The sequence below is a fragment of the Dama dama genome, chromosome 13 (genome assembly GCF_033118175.1).
Source record: "Dama dama isolate Ldn47 chromosome 13, ASM3311817v1, whole genome shotgun sequence".
Lineage (NCBI taxonomy): Eukaryota > Metazoa > Chordata > Mammalia > Artiodactyla > Cervidae > Dama > Dama dama.
The window spans coordinates 62,511,367-62,529,779 of NC_083693.1; the positions used below are offsets into that span (position 1 = coordinate 62,511,367).

The following is an 18,413-nucleotide window of genomic DNA, read 5'->3' on the forward strand; positions in this document are numbered from 1 at the left end:
CAAAGCCATGCCTGTTTGTATGAGAATTGGTAGTATAAGCTGTGGAGGAGCAGAAGAATTATATTCTTGGTTTTTACAACTTATAAATCAAACAGATTCGTCTTTTATTATTTCTTTGCACCTGTAAAACTAGCACAATGCCAGGCATGTAGGAGGAAAAGACTCAGAAAGTAATTGTGTGCGCTTGACTATGAAGAATATGGGAACAATAGCTGCCTTCCTTTTTTTCTTTTTTCATTTTTTTTCCCTTCTTTTCTTATAAAAAGTCTCAGTTGGATATTTCCCTCTTTAAGTTCTCAGTTTTAAAGTTACCGTCTAAGAAAAACTTTCTCTAACCACCTCTTTAAGTATACTTCTAATGCCATTATTTTCCATCACAGCAACTTATTTCTCTTAGAGGACATCATAGCTCATATGATTTATTGTTGTTACCTACATATATAGTCTTTCTGTCACATAGGTTGCCCATGGGATCAAAGGCCACAGTGGTCTTCATAGATGTTGCAGAAGCACTTAACAATTTCTGCCACATAGTAGCTATTAAGATATTTGTGAGGAATTTCCCTGATGGTCCAGTGGCTAAACTCCACGCTCCCAATGCAGGGAGCCTGGGTTCAATCCATGGTCCAGGAACTATATCCCACATGCCACAACTAAGAGTTTGCATGTCAAAACTAAGATGCAGCACAGCCAAATAAATTTTTTTAATTAAAAAAAAAAAAAGGTACTTGTGAAAGAAAAAATTGTACCCAAACCAGCAATTATTGCATACTTTCTTCAGAACAGTGTTTTTCACATTTGGATAAAGGGTAAAATTGTCATGAATGTTCTGTGTTGATAAAAATAATTTTATTGTAATATAGAATATGTACACACATTAAGCTAAGTATAAACTCAAGCATATTGCTCTTGAACAACTGTAAACCCAATTATCTTTACAAAGTAAATCTGTCAAATTGATAAATTCACATTGACAATCTCATGCATCTTCTCAGTGTTGGCACTATTGACATTTTGGACTGGATAATTCTTTGTTGTGGGGACTGTCCTGCGCATTATAGGGTGTTCAGCAGCATCTGTGATCACTGCTCACTAGATGCCAGCAGGACCCCTGGCAACCAAAAATACCTCCAGACATTACCCTGTCCCTTGGGAGCAAAATTGCCCCAGTTGAGAACCATTGAGCTAAAGCAGCATATACTTTTGTTTTGCTAAACCTAAATTGTCAACACTTGAGTTTAATAGTAGACTGATCTTGCTGCTGATCTGGCTATTTTCTATTTTGACTTCAGTAACTGTTCATATAAGTAGGTTATACTAAATAGTACCAATAACTTTAAGGTATCATTTGCTGTTTCAGAATAACCCAGACCTTGAACTTTTCTAAAATTCCTGCAACACTGTGAAAATGCCAATTTTAATAGTAATGTCACTTAATAACTGAATAGAGCTGTCCTAATAATAAAAAATTGCTGACATGTATTGAGCACTTGGCTGTGTGCTTGGCACATGTGATTTACATATTTAATCCTTAGAATTATTATCTCTACTTTATAGGTATGAAAGATGAGGCACAGAGGGGTATTCCTTGCCTAAGATTTCAAGGAAGTAAGAGGCAACTCAGGGATTCAAACCCAAGCATTCTGACTCCAGAGACCAGGTTCTTAAGCACTATGTCATGCTACCTCTTAAAAGTTATTAACTTGAAGATAGGGTTAACATTGTGTCATTAAGTCTACTTTAAATGGACTCGTAATCAAATTATTGTGGAATCAGTGACAGAAGAATTCTTTTTTGCCTATTTATTACATTTACTATTATATAAAAATGGCTTCCACAAAATACAATACAGTATGAATATGAAATATTCTGAGTTCCTTGTGAGTAGTAAATATATCTGACTTTGCTCTTTATTTATGGAAAGTTAGCACAGTGCCTGGGATAAGTAGGTGGTCACTAAAATTCAGTTGATTCTCCAAAGAAGATATTCAGTGGCCAGTAAACAAAAAGATGATCAATAGCATGATTCTTTAGGAAAATGCACAATGAGATATCACTTTATACCCTTTAGGATGGTTATTACCAAAAAAAACCAGAAAATAACAAGAGTTGGTGGGGATGTAGAGAAATTAGAACCCTTGTGCATTGCTGGTGGAAATGTAAAGTGGTGCAGTCCCTGGGGAAAAAGATATGGCGACTCCCCCAGAAATTAAACAGAGAATTACCAAATGATCCAGCAGTTTTATTCCTAGGTATATAACCAAAAGACGTGAAAGCAGAGACTCTGATAGGTATTTGTACACCATGTTCATAGCAGCATTATTCACAGTAGCCCAAAGGTAGAAGCAATTTGTCCATAGACAAAGGAAGTGATTAAACAAAATACAACACATATCAGTGGAATATTGTTGTTGTTAGTTAGTCTGAGTTGTGTCTAACTCTTTGGTGACCCCATGGACTGTAGCTTGCCAGGCTCCCCTATCCATGGGATTTCCCAGGTAAGAATACTGGAGTGGGTTGCCATTTCCTCCTCCAGGGGATCTTCCCAACCCAGGGATGGAACCTGCATCTCAGCATTGGCAGGCAGATCCTTTAACACTGAGCCACCTGGGAAGCCCACAGTGGAATATTATTCCAGCTTAAAAAGGAGAGATATTCTAACATGTGCTACAACATGGATGAACCTTGAAGACACTATGCTAAGTGAAATAAGCCAGTCACAAAAGAATCAATATTGTAAAGCAGTCCAGTTCATAGAGACAGAATCAGAAGGGTACTTGGCAGGGTCTGTGGGTTAAGGAACAATGGAGAGTTACAGGTACAGAGTTTTCATCTGGAAAGATGAAAGTTCTGGAGATGATGGTGGTGATGGCTGCCCAACAGGGTGAATGCAGTTAATGCCACCAAACTGTTCACTGGATAATGGCTGAAATGATAACTCTGTGCATATTTTGCCATGAATTTCTTTGTAAGTTGATTGAATGAATATATTCTCTCACTACTATTTTTCTGCTTGAACTGCTGTGAAATCTTTATATACCATACTAAGTTATCATTTGGCCATGGTTTAAATTAAAAATTTAATTTAAAAATTTTAAAATTGAATGAAAATGTGGACAGTAAATTATATGTCCAGTTTTAAGGTGCTCTTACAGATTATAATATGCTACATTAACTTTACTTTTTTTTGTTCTTTTAAGCTTTACATTTTACTGAAATGAAAACAAAATTTAAAATTTCATATAGAATTTGTAAATCCTATGAGTATGTCTGAGAAACCCCTGGAGTGTGCAGATCCAAGTTAGAGCAATATTGCTTAAGAGACTTTGTTGCAACCAGGTCAAAAACCCCATATAGCCTTATAGATCATCCCAGGAAGAAAGATTTCATAAGAAATAGGTAATATGCTCAGCCATGAAAAAGAATGAAATCTTGCCGTTTGTGACAATGTGGATGGGCCTGGAGGGTATTATGCTTAGTGAAATCAGGCAAAGACAAATACTGTATGAAGTCACTTACATATGGAATATAGAAAACAAAATGAACAAACAAACATATCAAGACAGAAACGGATGGTGTAGATACAGAGAACAAATGGCCATTTCCAGAAGGAAGAGGGGTAGGGTGAGGGATGAAATAGGTGAAGGGTATTAAGTACAAACTACCAATTATAGATGAGTCACGGGCTTGTAATGTTCAGCACAGGAATATAGTCAGTCTTTTGTAATAACTTTGTACAGTGTGTAATCTTTAAAAATACTGAGTCACTACATTGTACATCTGAAACCAATGTAACATGTATACTTCAATTAGCAAAAAAAGAAATAGGTGATAGTGGCTGCCTCTGAGAAGGTTGACTTATTTTTAATGTACACCATTTTGTATTGTTCAAATTCTTTACCATGCATTACCACCCATTTCAATAAGTGACTAATTAGGCTAGGGCTAGGGAATAAGGTCTTTGTAGTGACTTGAAAATTTTTTGTTATCCAGAACTTATCGATCTTACATAGGCATCTTGCAAAGAGAGACAGCAGTTGTAGCGAGCAGTGACTAGCAGGCATCAGCGTTCTTAGCATTCTTCTTCTCCTCCAGGTGTCACAGGACTTCCCATTTCTTCATCCCAGTGAAACCAGTGTCTTGAATCGACTCTGCCGGCTGGGCACGGACTACATTCGCTTCACCGAGTTCATAGAACAGTACACGGGCCATGTGCAGCAGCAGGTAGGTTTCTGTTCTCCAAGAATGGACACCTCCTGCGGGCAGCGGCTAAGTCAGACTTTTAGTGATTCCGTTGGTAATTCATGTGACGTGAGTGTTAAGAAGTAATGAATGTCTCACCCCTGGAATTATTCACGTGTAGGGCAGGTGACTCTACCTCCAAAAAGGGGAAAATATACGTGGGGACCAATTTAGGCAGATTGAGAAAGTATGCTTTGCCCAAGTTTTAGGAACCTAAATTAAATCAGTTTGAATTGGATCGGAGTTCCAATTCCAGAGGTGAAAACACAAGGCATCATTTTCAATTCCTTTGTTGCTCTGCTTCTAACTACCTTAGTCACATTGAGGCAGGCAATTCAAATCTTGAGGCTTCATTTTTTTCATGTGTAAATAAAGTTAAACTGGAGAAGGTTCTTGGCATGTGGTGAAACTTAATAAATATTGTTCACTAATATGAATTGGAAGTCAGTGCTTTATAGTGTAGAAGCCAAAGTTTCATGTCCTGTCCATCCCTCACTGCCTGTAGACTGCTCGGCAGCAACCTGAGGCTCGGTTTCCTCACCAATAAAATGGGGATGATAGATGGTCCCTATCTCTTAGGCTTGTGGGGATTAAAAAGGGAGTTCATGTGAAGTGCCTGGTGTACCACAGACCCACAAACGATTTTTAAGAGAAGTTTTAAAGTTCTCTTTTATTTTTAACAGTCTGCAGTTCTGTCAGTGGTAAGTAAAAAGATTGCTGTGTTGTGTGACTGATTCAGTGATGACTGTTTCCCAGTAGAAAGATTGATTCTGGTCGAAGAGAAAGGCTTCTCTTCTAGAAGGGTGCTTTTCTGAAACAAAGGCAGTCAGCACCATCTGCCCCTTCTGTAAGCACTTGTCAGACCCTTGGTGGTTTTCTATGGGGCAAAGATGTTGGAGGATAATGCCTCATAAATGTTCATTTCTGGGACAGGGATTCTGGTTCTGTCAAAGAGATTTTGTTGCAGAGAAAGTACATAAGCTAAACTTGAATTCAGAATCTAATCAATGCTAGTTTGCTATGAAACATAATAATAAGAACACAATGATCAAATTTGAAACCTATGTATATCCTGATACAGATGAAAAGGGCTCTAATTTTAAGTGTTTGTAACTTTGGGGTTTGTGTGGTGGCTCAGCAATAAACAATCTGCCTATAATGCAGGAGAGTGAAAAATTTAGCTTAAAACTCAACTCAGAAAACTAAGATCATGGCCTCTGGTCCCATCACTTCATGGTAAATAAATGGGGAAACAATGGAAACAGTGACAGACTTTACTTTTTTGGGCTCCAAAATCACTGCAGATGGTGACTGCAGCCATGAAATTAAAAGACGCTTGCTCCTTGGAAGAAAAGTTATGACCAAGCTAGATAGCATATTAAAAAGCAGAGACATTACTCTGCCAACAAAGGTCCATCTAGTCAAAGCTTTGGTTTTTCCAGTAGTCCCGTATGGATGTGAGAGTTGGACTATAAAGAATACTGAGCACCAAAGAATTGATGCTTTTCAACTATGGTGTTGGAGAAAACTCTTGAGAATTCTTGGACAGCAAGGAGGTCCAAGCAGTCCATCCTAAAGGAAATCAGTCCTCAGTATTCACTGGAAGGACTGATGCTGAAGCTGAAACTCCAATATTTTGGCCACCTGATGTGAAGAACTGACTTGTTGGAAAAGACCCTGATGCTAGGAAGGACTGAAGGCGGGAGAAGAAAGGGATGACAGAGGATGAGACGGTTGGAAGGCATCACCAACTCGATGGGCCTGAGTTTGAGTAAACTCTGGGAGTTGGTGTTGGACAGGGAGGCCTGGTATGTTGCAGTTCATGGAGTCGCAAAGAGTTGGATACGACTGAGCGATTGAACTCAACTAACAATGCAGGAGATGTGGATTCCATCCTTGAGTTGGAAAGATCCCCTAGAGAGGAAATGGCAGCCTGCTTCAGTATTCTTGACCTGGGAAATCCCATGGACAGAGGAGCCTTGCAGGCTACAATCCATGGGGTCGCAAAAGAGTCAGAAGTGACTTAGTGACTAACAACAACAATATATCACTTTAAGAAAACCTAACCTCTTCTGTATTCACGTGACTACGTAGATCTTATATGTGAATTCCTACTTTTCTAATTCCTAAAGCTATTTGTAGTACCTCTTATTTATTTATTTTTTGAAAAATAAAAAGCAATTTCTCTTTCATTTTGTGATAAATGAAGACATTCAGTTCTCTGGAATGATACAAGATCAAAAAAAAAAAAAAAAAAAAAACCTGCCTGGCTGTAAGCCAGTCTGTTTCACCCTATTCCCATGTTCTTATTATAGCTGTGAACATTTATCTCCAGGAATTTGCTAGTATCCTTTGTGGCATCCTCTGGCTACACTGTGCCTTATAACCCCTGAGCCCAAGCTTCCGACCACATTTTTTGCTTAATCGTCCTATGGTATCTACTGCCACCAGAGCCTGACCACCCAGAAAGGCTAGTCATCATGGCCTCAAGTCAGCTGTTAGCTGCAGTTCCCCCATGTAGAAGAAGAAGACTGCTTTTATAGAAAAACTGCAGCTTTATTGAAAGACAAACCATATTTGTAAATAGCCTCTTGGTGAGCTTCTTCTAACTTCCCGTGTTGGCTATCAGATTCGTGTTTTTAATGAATTGCCATGGGAGACAGGAGAAGGGTTGTTAGGAGGAGGACTGAGGTCATTTTATTTATTCAGTAAATAGTTACCCTCTCTTCAAAGAACTGTGCTAGGAAATGAAATGCAAAGATGGATAAAGTGTGAGCCCTTGCTTCATGAAGCTGTTGGTCTAGTGAGGGAACAAATAATCAAAAGTTCAATTCCAGCACTAAATAGAGATGCTATAAAAGCAACAGAGGGGAGCTATTGATTCTCTGGGGAGAGTTAGAAAGGGCTTTGCAGGGAAAAGATGTTTGAGTTGGGTCCCGCAGGAAGAGTAGGTGTTTGTCACAAGCACGAACACACAGTTATAAGCAGAACACACTCAGATTCATGGAGGTGCGAGCAAGAAATAGGGCACATTCGGGGAACTGTTGATTAATTTGGAAATAAGGATGTAAAGTTGAAAGCAGTGAAATAATTTTGGAGAGAGGGTAAGGGCCAGAATACAGAAGTCACTGTATGCTATATAGAGGAGTTTAGATATTATTCTTGGGTAAGAGGAAGCCACCAAAGGGATTTAAGCCAGAAGTTACAAGGTTAGAACTGAGTTGTTGAAAAAAATCTAGTGACAGTGTAGAAGAATACCCAGTTTGTAAAATCTGAGCCACTTGGAAATTAAAACATTATCACATTTTTAAAAGGTCAGGACTCAAAATCTGTCTCTTCAGTCAGATTTTCCTCTCATGGAAACACTATTTGGATTGGAAATTATTTAAGCAAAAATAATGCCATTAATAAAGGATAATGTCTTCCTCCGGTTTCAGGCTGTGAGCTGAAAAGCTGACTTCTCTTTGTTGATTTCAGGATCACCATCCATCTCAGCAGGGCCAAGGTGGGTCACATGGAATCTACCTCAGGGCCTTCTGCACGGGGCTGGATTCAGTTTTGCAGCCTTACCGCCAAGCACTACTTGATTTGGAACAAGAGGTGAGAAGAGACATGGGAAGCCACACCTCTGGGACTGCAGATAAGGGCATGTTCCTGATCTGAAATGTCCTCTGATATGGTCAGGTAGAGAAGAATGAGCCATTTTCTGCATGGCTAGAGGGTAAGTTTGTTCTCTGTGACTGCCCAAGCCATGGTCAGAGTGGCAGGTGGATCACGGCCGAGGTTCCTGAGTGAGTTTCGAAGAGCCCTAGCTTTGGTTTTGTTATCATCAGAAAATCAGAATTAATTATCTTCTGTAAATGATCAATTCTCAGTACCCTAAAATGAACCCTAAGCCTACTCTCAGATTCCCTTCTAGTTTTCACAGATGAAATAGACTCAAGATACTATATATGGAGCCCTAATCACAGTGTTTTTTGTTGCAGTTCCTGGCTGACCCCCATCTCTCCATATCACATGTCAATTACTCCTTAGATCAGGTAACAAATGCTTTGGAATCTGTTGATATCATTGGAATACTCTTAACTCAGGATATTATTTTTGAGAACTTTTTTCCTTCTGGTTTCAGAGCCCAGCATTTGTTATTTCATGTTTTCCTAGATCAGAGCTGTTTGAAGAGTTCCACATTTAATGAAAACTTACTCTCTGATGTTAATGCTTTATATTGGTCTCAGTATTAACAAATATGCGCCTCAGACATGGAAACTGCTTGTATCTGCCATTCTCTTTCTATCTACAGCCAACCCCCATGTCAGATTGCCTTAGGATCTTGGCTGTTCTGTGGTATTGCCATCTTTATGATAAATGGGACTGGTTAGAAACAAAGACATTTCCTGAGTTAATTTTTTTTCCTTGTGCTTGAATATATACCATCCTAATCATTCTCTACTTTGTAGTTCCAGCTCCTTTTCCCCTCTGTGATGGTTGTAGTAGAACAAATTAAAAGTCAAAAGGTGAGTACTTTTTCCTTTTGCTGGGATAAGCACCAAGGACATAATCATAATTCATTTTCCTTTACATTCATTTTTGAAGACCCTAGTTTTCAGTAGTTTTTATTTATTTATTCATTTATTATCTGCTTGGGTATCATGCTAAGTATCAGCAAAGCAAAAATAAGTTATGACCCTGCCCTTAATCATCTCCTGGTCCAAAAGCTGGGGGAAACGGTAACAGATGTCCCCAAGAGTGCTGCTGGGTAAGAGGATAAAGCTATGGATACTTGAAGGTGAGAGTTTTTTATACTAAGGATTCAGAACTTTTGGATATGGATCTTGAGAAGCAGAAAATTAATCCTTAGAAAGAAGGTAATAGTTTATTATTAGGGTGCTGGCAGCTTTCTGAGCATTGTTAAGTCATTGGGTGAAACCCAGCTAGCTGTTCATTAGTTAAATATGCCTCTTATCACAAGTTTTTATCATATGCATTGAGAAGAGGGTCTCTAGTGTCCAGAGAATGTCTTTTCTGAGTAGGATTAATAATTCTGAGATGCTTTGAGATTTTTACATTAGAAGAATCTGCTGGTTCATAATTGGATTAGAAAGGACAAATAGATTAAATATGTTTAGTTTATTCCTGTTTTTAAGCTGGTTTATTTGTGCCTTGAACATAACTAGTTAACTAGTCAGTTTGCCAGATTGCTACTTCTTTTTTTTTTTTTTGCTGTATACATCTAGAAACCTACACTCTGCTGCATTTGTTCCGTGGCAGCAAAGTCAGTGGGGACAGTGCTCTCTGACCCTGCAAAGCTGGTTGCCCTCACCAAATAACATCAAGCTTTTATTGCGCACTTGTTGTATACCAGACACTGTGCGAAGTGCTTCACATATATTATCAAGGTCAATCTCCTAAGGAATCAAATAGGTTAAGGAATGTAATTCAGGTCACATATGCATGCATGCGTGCATGCTCAGTTGCTCATTCATGTCCAATTCTTTGCAATCCCATGGACTGTAGCCCGCCAGCCTCCTCTGTCTGTGAAATTTCCCAGGCAAGAACACTATATAGGTTGCCATTTCCTCCTCCAGGGGATCTTCCCAACCCAGGGATCAAACCTGCGTCTCTTTACTTTTCCTCCGTCGGCAGTCAGATTCTTCACCACTGCACCACCGGGGAAGCCCCTCAGGGTCCTACAGAAAGTAGTCAATGGTACAGCTAGGATATAAACCCAGGGCTGTCTGAGTCCAGACTGTGCTGTTAGCTACTCTCTAAACTGTCTCCCAAAACTGGAGGGGACCTTCTAGGTAAGTGGGGTTAGCGTAAGAGTCCAGGCACGGCTGCACATCTCAGTTGACTCTGAGCTCCCATTGGGAAGGAGAGTGGAAAACGAGTAGGGGGATTGCAGATGGGCGAAGCTTCCTTCCTGCCGGGGAGGTGGTAGGAAGCTGAGTGCTAAGGCTCTAAGTAAATGAGGCTGTGGGTGCGAACAGGTGAGTGTCCACAGACACACCGGGGTCCTTTTAGAGTGATGGAAATGTTACAAACCTGGGTCATGTTGACAGTTGCACAATGCTGTAAATTTACTAAAAATTGTTGAAAGTACACTTAGGTGAATTTTTTGGTATATAAAGTATACCTCAGTAAAGCAGTTTTAAAAAAATAGAAGCAAAAGGACATTGAGAGAGGAAGCAGGTTTTTAGAAAAGTGTATACCTTATAAGTAGTCTGAATTAGGCCTTAATCTGAAGTAAAGAGCTTTCTTTACCTCTTTGCTTGGAATTTCGAAATGATTCTGGTTTCCTTAGTGCAGTAGTTCTCAAACTTCACTGTGCATTAGAATCACCTGGAGCTGATTGTTAAAAGCAGATGGCTGGGCCCCACGCCAGAGATCCTGATTCAGTAGGTCTGGAACGAGGTCCAAGAATTTGTAGCTCTTAAAAGTTTCCAGGTGATGCAGATGCTGCTGGGGATGGTGCGGGCTGGGGAAGGACAGGGAGGTGGAGGGTCCATACTTAAGAACAACTGTTGTGATGTTGTGATTTATAATAAGAAAAACAGATTTGGTCTTTTTCCCATTTCTGGCGCAGAGCTCCTAAAACTCAGGATTTCCTAAGTAATAAGAGCAATAAAGGCATCTTGATATGCATAACAAACCCCTGTTTACCACACCTGAGCTTGTTAATCAGGTGATTTTGGGAAAACACCAGAATATGGGCTGGTTGCCAGGGGAACCAACCCTGTGATTGGAAGGTTAGAACTCGCAGTCCTACGTTTCCCACTGGACCTTTGGCGAGAAAAGCGGGCAGAGGGCAGAGAGCCGGGGAGGCTCCATAAAAACCCGAGAGGATGACGTTTGGAGAGCTTCCAGGTTGGTGAACCAGAGTGCCTCTGTGTGCCACCGTGCCCCGTGAAGCTCGTTTGCTCGGGACCTCGCTGTGTGCATCCTTTCATCTGGGTGTTGATTCGTATCCTGCCGTATCCTTCCTAATAAATTGATAATCTAGTGGATAAATGGGTTTCCCGAGTTCTGTGAGCTGCTCTAGCAAATTAGGGGAACCCAGGGATTGAGTTAGATTGTAGGACCCCCAGCTGGTGTCACAGAGTTGCTTGGTGGTGTGGGGGACCCCTCACCCCCACCCCACCCATACACACACTGGAATTGGAGTCAGAATTGGAACTGTGCATAGATCTTAGGAGTTTATCCTCACTCTTCGTGGATTTTGCCCTCTGGATTGAGTATAGAATATGAGATTGTGTTATATGAACTATTAAAATGGAATTCAGCTTGACAAGGCTGTATTTTCCACAGATTCACGGCTGTCAGATCCTGGAAACAGTATACAAACACAGCTGTGGAGGCTTGCCTCCTGTTCGCAGTGCACTAGAAAAGTAAGTCGTGCTTCACTGGGGCAGGGAGCGGGGAGTGGGTGGTTAAGTGACCCGACTTGGCCCAAGTTCTGTTTCCAGGTTATCTCGGGTTCCCCTCTGGGGAAGGTTATGACCAGGATGCAAAAGCCCGTGAGTACAGGAGCCCGTGTAAGCCTTACGGTGACTCAGAAACCACAGAAAGGGGATTCCACGGTGTTGAGTGTCCAGGCTGGGACGTAGCTGCCTAGGTGACCTTGAGGCAATTCTTCAATTTTGGATCTTATTATCCTTAGAGAATTTCTATTAACTATTCCAGATGATGCTTAGCTGTGTTTAAACATGTGTATTTTGAGTAGCTTTATAATCCTCTTAAAAATTTTACTCTAACAAAATTATCCAAAAGAAGAAAATAACCATATACACAATCATTATTCATTGCAATGTTGTCTGCTACATTAAGAAATGAGAAAATTACCAGCAATAGAATGCTGAATAAAGATATATTCACTTGATAGACTATAAAGCAATTAAAATTACAAATTCTGAAACAACATGTAAAAATATTTTTATAATACTAACTGAAAAAAGGATACAAAATTCTATCTATCTTATGACTGCAACTATTAAATAAATGTGGAATGTGATCAAAGGCTTCCTGTAGAATGTTACACAGTCTGGATTTTTCTGATTATTTCCTCATGAGTAGATTCAGATTGAACATTTTTGGCAAGGATACTACCGAGGTCGTATTATTTCCTGTTACAGCGTATCAGAATGCACACAAAGCAACTCTGTCCCATTACTGGTGTAAAGCCTCATCACTAGGTTTAGGTGTTTTCCACCAGGTCTGGTTTAGAGGAACATTTTCCGCTTTGTCATTGATATGTTTTCTGAAGTGTGATCCCTTGAGACTGTGTGACTATCCCATTCTCCAACAACCTTTCTGCATTTTGTAGGATAATACTTTTTCAGGTATATCTACCTCTCACATACTGGATCTACTCTCCTTATGTGATTCCAACAAAAGTAAAAACTTACTTAATACTGTTAGCCAAAAAGAGACTCCTATGCTGCTAAGTCACTTCAGTTATGTCCGACCCTGTGCAACCCCATAGATGGCAGCCCACCAGGCTCCCCCATCCCTAGGATTCTCCAGGCAAGAACACTGGAGTGGGTTGCCATTTCCTTCTCCAGTGCATGAAAGTGAAAAGTGAAAGTGAAGTCGTTCAGTCGTGTCTGACTCTTCCAGACCCCATGGACTGCAGCCTACCAGGCTCCTCTGTCCATGGGATTTTCCAGGCAAGAGTACTGGAGTGGGGTGCCATTGCCTTCTCCAAGAGACTCTATAAGTCCATTTAATTTTAACAGGAATCATCCATTTTGAAACTTATTTTACTCGAGGGAAGAAAATGTGCCTCTTCTAAAAGACGATCAGAACCCTTAGTGAGCATTTCAGACTTCAGTATATAGGCTACGCATTTGGAAATTTAACTGCTTAGTTCATCCACAGAGATTGAAGTTAAACTAGCACATTATTTTTACCTTAATTGGTCCTTTCTCTTCTGACTGACCAAACTCTCAGGCCTCTGTTTATCCTGTAGCAGTTTAAAGCACACCATCTGGCTGTTGTCCTCTACATGAACTTCTAAGGCTGTTGCTGTCCTCTCCACTCAGGATCCTGGCCGTGTGTCACGGGGTCATGTATAAGCAGCTGTCAGCCTGGATGTTACATGGACTCCTCTTGGATCAGCACGAAGAGTTCTTTATCAAACAGGGTCCATCTTCCGGGAACGTCAGCGCCCAGCCAGAAGAGGATGAGGAGGACCTGGGCATTGGGGGACTGACAGGAAAACAGCTGAGGGAGCTCCAGGACTTGGTGAGAGCCCAGCAGGAAGCCTAGCCTGCTCCTGCCAGAAGCTGGACAAGTCGACAGCTAGATGACCTTCCAGGGACTTGCCCCCAGCTCATCATGGCCTGGGCACGTTCCATAAATTCTGTAGATGTAGACAGTTGGCTTAGCTTAATACTTGAACTTAATGCCTAACAGTGTGAGACTCTAAAGTAGAAAATACATTTGTGAGATTCCTTTTGTTTCCCCTCTTCCTGGTATATGCATTGAGGAGACTAATAATAAGTCTTGTCCCTTTAGGTAGTCTTGTTGGTACCCAGAGCTTTTACATTGCAGATTAGTTTTGATTAAGCTCCCCAAAGTCCTGTGTTGTTCTTATCCATTCACTTATCCTGTTACATTTTATTGTTCCAGGTGCCACAACTGCATAAACAAATAAAATGTAGTAGTCCCTGTCCTTAAAGAGCTTACAGTTAGTGGAAGATATATTACACTATACTAAGTGCTCTGGACGAGCGAGTGTGGGTATTCTGGGAACATGGACGTAGAGTAACTAGAGTGGAATATATGTCTTAAGTGCAAAGAGTTTGGGAGAGCGACTTCTCTGGTGGCTCAGTTGTTAAGACTGAGCTTCCAATGCAGGGGGCGGAGGTTTGATGGGAACTTCAATCCCATATGCCACATGGCCAAAAAAAAAAATTCCAGGCAGAGGGAAGGACTATGTAGAGTACAGAGGCTATGAAGGACATGGATCATTTGGGGAACCATTAGTAATTTAGTTGAGATGGTCAAGTAAATAAAGACTGAAATATAGACTGTACAGGACAGTTGGAGGGGATGTGGGAAGTGGCAGCCAGTGAAGCTTTTGAGATGAGCAGAGATAAGATCATGAAAGCCCTTGTAAATGATGGGAAGGAATTCTGACTTAAGCCTGAAAAGAGCTGGGAACCACGAAGAATTTTAGGCAACAGGTTAACACACCTCTGTATGTTACATTAGACTTCATGATAGATCACTGTAGAAACTGCGGGAAAACATTTTTTAAAAAATTAAGATTAGCAGCAAGTACAATAGTTAGGAGAATGGGACATTATATATACTCAGTTGCTTTAGTCGTGTCCTACTCTTTTCGACCCCCATGGACTGTAGCCTGCAAGGCTTCTCTGTCCATGGGATTCTCCAGGCAAGAATACTGGAGTGGGTTGCCAGTTCCTTCTCCAGGGGAGCATCCCGACCCAGGGATCAAACCCAAGTCTCCAGCGTCTCCCGCATTGCAAGCAGATTCTTTACTGTTTGAGCCATCGGTGAAGCCTGTTGGGGACATTAGCTGAAAAATAACGGTGGCCTGCACCAAGGATGGGAACAGTAAATATGCTGAAGAAGAAAGAGACTTCAGTGATATTTAGGAGGTGGAACAGGCAGGCTGTGGTGATTGATTGGCTAAGGGTCCAGAGGGAAGCATCAGGGATGATGCCCAAGTCCCTGCCTTTAGTGATAGGCGAGTGGTGATGGTAAGGGATGTGGATTGCTGATGGGAGAGGGCGGGGGAGAAGATGTGTCTTAACTCTCGACACACTGAGATACTTGTAGGAAATGACCAGTGGGCTGAGCCTGGAGCTGATGAGAACAGTCTGGCTTAAAGATAGTTTTAGGAGTTATCAGCATATGAAAGTTTCTAATCTGAGGTCCACAGGTGGCTTCAGAGGTTCTGTGAAGTGTATGTTTCCATGTTCTTCTGGAAGATCCATTGCTTTTATACTTGCAGAGAGTCCCGTGATGCAGAAAGATTAAAAATACCTGTTATGATCAGTTCAGCCTCAGAAGATGTGATTGTTTAGGAAGAGTGTGGATAGCGAGAGGGAAAAAAGGGTCTTGGGTGGTGCCCTGAGGCACACCAGCACCCAAGCCCAAAATTGAAAGGGTGGACAGCAGAGATCAAAGTCAGGAGAATGGAGCTTGGGGTTCCTTATCCGTACCCTGGATAAGGGTCAAATTAGCAGCAAGTCAGGGACCTGGTTGGTTAGATGGCAAGAATCTGGGACTTCACAGGCTAGATTAGTGGTTCTCAGACTGTAGAGTGCCCAGCATCACCTGGAGAGCGTATTAAAACATGGACTGCTGGGCCTCACCCCCCAGGTTTTCTCTAGCTCTGGGAACGGGCTTGAAATTTTGCATTTCTAACAAGCTCCCACGTGAGGCCAATGGTACTGGCCCAGGAGCCAGGTTGTGAGAACCACATGGCTATATGACTCAGGCCTCGGTAAAGAGCTGGGCAGAGCAGACATGCACAAGATGCAAACCTGGAAACAAACAGATCAGTTAGTCCATGGTACAAACAAGAAGACTGAGTTCCAGGCCTACTGCACAAGCTTTTACATAGTAGTCAAGGCAGAGTGAGAATGAAAATCCTAATGTTAATAAAACCACTGTTATTTCCACCATGCTATCTTTCTGTCTAAAAATGGAATGTCTTTCTCTAGCACTGGTGATTTAATAATTATGCAAGTTCAGATTTAAAGTCCCTGCTTCCAGAAACTGTAAATCGTGGGTTGGGAGAGCTGCCGGATATCCCCTTGTTTCCCCTTTCTCACTTCATACATTATCTCTGATGTGGGTTTTTTCCTTGCCTAGCGCCTGATAGAGGAGGAGAACATGCTGGCGCCATCTCTCAAACAATTTTCTCTGCGAGTGGAGATTCTGCCGTCCTACATTCCAGTGAGGGTTGCTGAAAAAATCCTCTTTGTGGGAGAATCTGTCCAGATGTTCGAAAATCAAAATGTAAACCTGACCAGGAAAGGTAGGAATATCCTTGCCCGAGGTTCGTCCATCCTCAAAGGCATAGTTGACATCATGCTGGACCCAGAGTCGGCCTGGGCAGAGTGGGTGGCTAGGGACCTTCACGTTGTGAGATTCCAGCACAGCCAGGATGTACATGCTTGCCCGAGAAGCAGGTGAAGGAGCAGCAGCCCCGGGAAGAGAGCCCAGTCGCCTGTGCGGGTTCCCTGTCTCCTGTTGACTTTGAGTGATTTCCTGTCCTAAGGATCCATTCTGAAGAACCAGGAGGACACTTTTGCTGCAGAGTTGCATCGTCTCAAGCAGCAGCCCCTCTTTAGCCTGGTGGACTTTGAGCAGCTGGTGGATCGTATTCGCAGTGCCGTGGCCGAGGTTGGTCTGTCTTCATATATATGTAGTTCATTTTATGTATCTAGTTGACTGCACTTGTCTTCGTTGTGGTGCATGAGTTCTTCGTTGCTGCACTCAGGCTTTCTCTGGCTGCAGTGAGCAGGGACTACTTTCTAGTGGCGCCCAGGCTCTGGGGCTCTTGGGCCTCAGTAGTGGTGGCTGCTTAAGGGGCTTAGTTGCCCCGAAGTACATGGCATCCTAGTTCGCTGCACTGGCAGGCACGTGGCATCCTAGTTCGCTGCACTGGCAGGCACGTGGCATCTTAGTTCGCTGCACTGGCAGGCACGTGGCATCTTAGTTCGCTGCATTGGCAGGCACGTGGCATCTTAGTTCGCTGCATTGGCAGGCACGTGGCATCCTAGTTCGCTGCATTGGCAGGCACGTGGCATCTTAGTTCGCTGCACTGGCAGGCACGTGGCATCTTAGTTCGCTGCATTGGCAGGCATGTGGCATCTTAGTTCGCTGCACTGGCAGGCACGTGGCATCTTAGTTCGCTGCATTGGCAGGCACGTGGCATCTTAGTTCGCTGCATTGGCAGGCACGTGGCATCCTAGTTCGCTGCATTGGCAGGCACGTGGCATCTTAGTTCGCTGCACTGGCAGGCACGTGGCATCTTAGTTCGCTGCATTGGCAGGCACGTGGCATCCTAGTTCGCTGCACTGGCAGGTGGGTTCTTAACCATTGGGCCAGCAGGGAAGTCCCCCTTAGTATATTTTCTTTGGAAGAAAACAGACTAGTTTCCTAGAAATTGAGTACTTGATTTGTTTCCTCTTGGTGTGATTAGAACTTAGCTGGGAGAGAAGTGTTTGAGAGAGTTGAAGGGCAGGAAGTAGAAAACAAAAGCATTCTCTCTGTTTTAATAATACAGGTGGAATTGCCTTAGCCTTTTCCCACCTGACCGGAGTTTGATTGTTAGCTAGTCAGTTAATTAGTAATAAAGGAAGATCTTGGTTTACATTTCGGACAGACAGCCTTTTGAGTCCATTGTATAGTCGGCAGTGACTCCAGGGAACCCACTGATTCTGACTAAATTTAGTGCCTTACTTATTATTTTAGTAATGGCCTCAGCATAATCTATCATAGGAAGGCAGAACAAGTAATATTTTTCCATTCTTTTTTTTCCTTTTTTTGCACTCCAGCATTTTAAAAATTTTTTAATTGGAAGATAATCACTTTACAATGTTGTATGAGTTTCTGTCCTATAACAGCAAGAATCAGCCATAGTTATATACATCCCTTCCCTCTTGAGCCTCTCTGTCTGCCTCCCATCCCACCCCTCTGGGTAATCACAGTGCCAGGCTGGGGTCCGTGTTATGTAGCGGCTTCCCACAAGCTCTCTGTTTTACACGTGGTACGATATGCATGTCAGTGCTACCTTCTCACTTCGTCCTACCCTCTCCTTTCCCCACTGTGTCCCCAAGTCCATTCTCTCTGTCTCAGTCTCCATTCCTCCTCTAAAAATAGGTTCATCAGTGCTGCTTTTCTAGATTCCATATATATGCATTAATATATATTTTTCTCTTTCTGACTCACTTCAATCTGTATAACGGGCTCTAGGTTCATCCACTTCAATATAGCTGACTCAAATTCATTCTCTTTTATGGCTGAGTAATATTCCATTGTCTATATGTACTGTATCTTCTTTATCCATTTGTCTGTCGATCGCCACCTAGGTTGCTTCCGTGTCCTGAAAATTGTAAATAGTGCTTCTGTAAACACTGGGGTAAATGTGTCTTTTAGAATCATGGTTTTCTCAGGGTATATGCCCAGTAGTA

The 18,413-nt window shown here is 42.0% G+C and overlaps 1 protein-coding gene across 1 annotated transcript in view; it reads left to right on the forward strand.

Moving 5' to 3' along the window:
• TUBGCP4 (tubulin gamma complex component 4) overlaps positions 1–18,413 on the forward strand; it is a 34,648-nt gene that overhangs the window by 1,125 nt on the left and 15,110 nt on the right. Inside the window, exons 2-9 of the mRNA XM_061159252.1 lie at positions 4,096–4,224; positions 7,720–7,842; positions 8,229–8,282; positions 8,700–8,756; positions 11,548–11,627; positions 13,281–13,482; positions 16,087–16,252; positions 16,496–16,620. Of these exons, the coding sequence (XP_061015235.1) occupies positions 4,096–4,224; positions 7,720–7,842; positions 8,229–8,282; positions 8,700–8,756; positions 11,548–11,627; positions 13,281–13,482; positions 16,087–16,252; positions 16,496–16,620 (936 nt within the window). The remainder of the gene's footprint in view (positions 1–4,095; positions 4,225–7,719; positions 7,843–8,228; positions 8,283–8,699; positions 8,757–11,547; positions 11,628–13,280; positions 13,483–16,086; positions 16,253–16,495; positions 16,621–18,413) is intronic.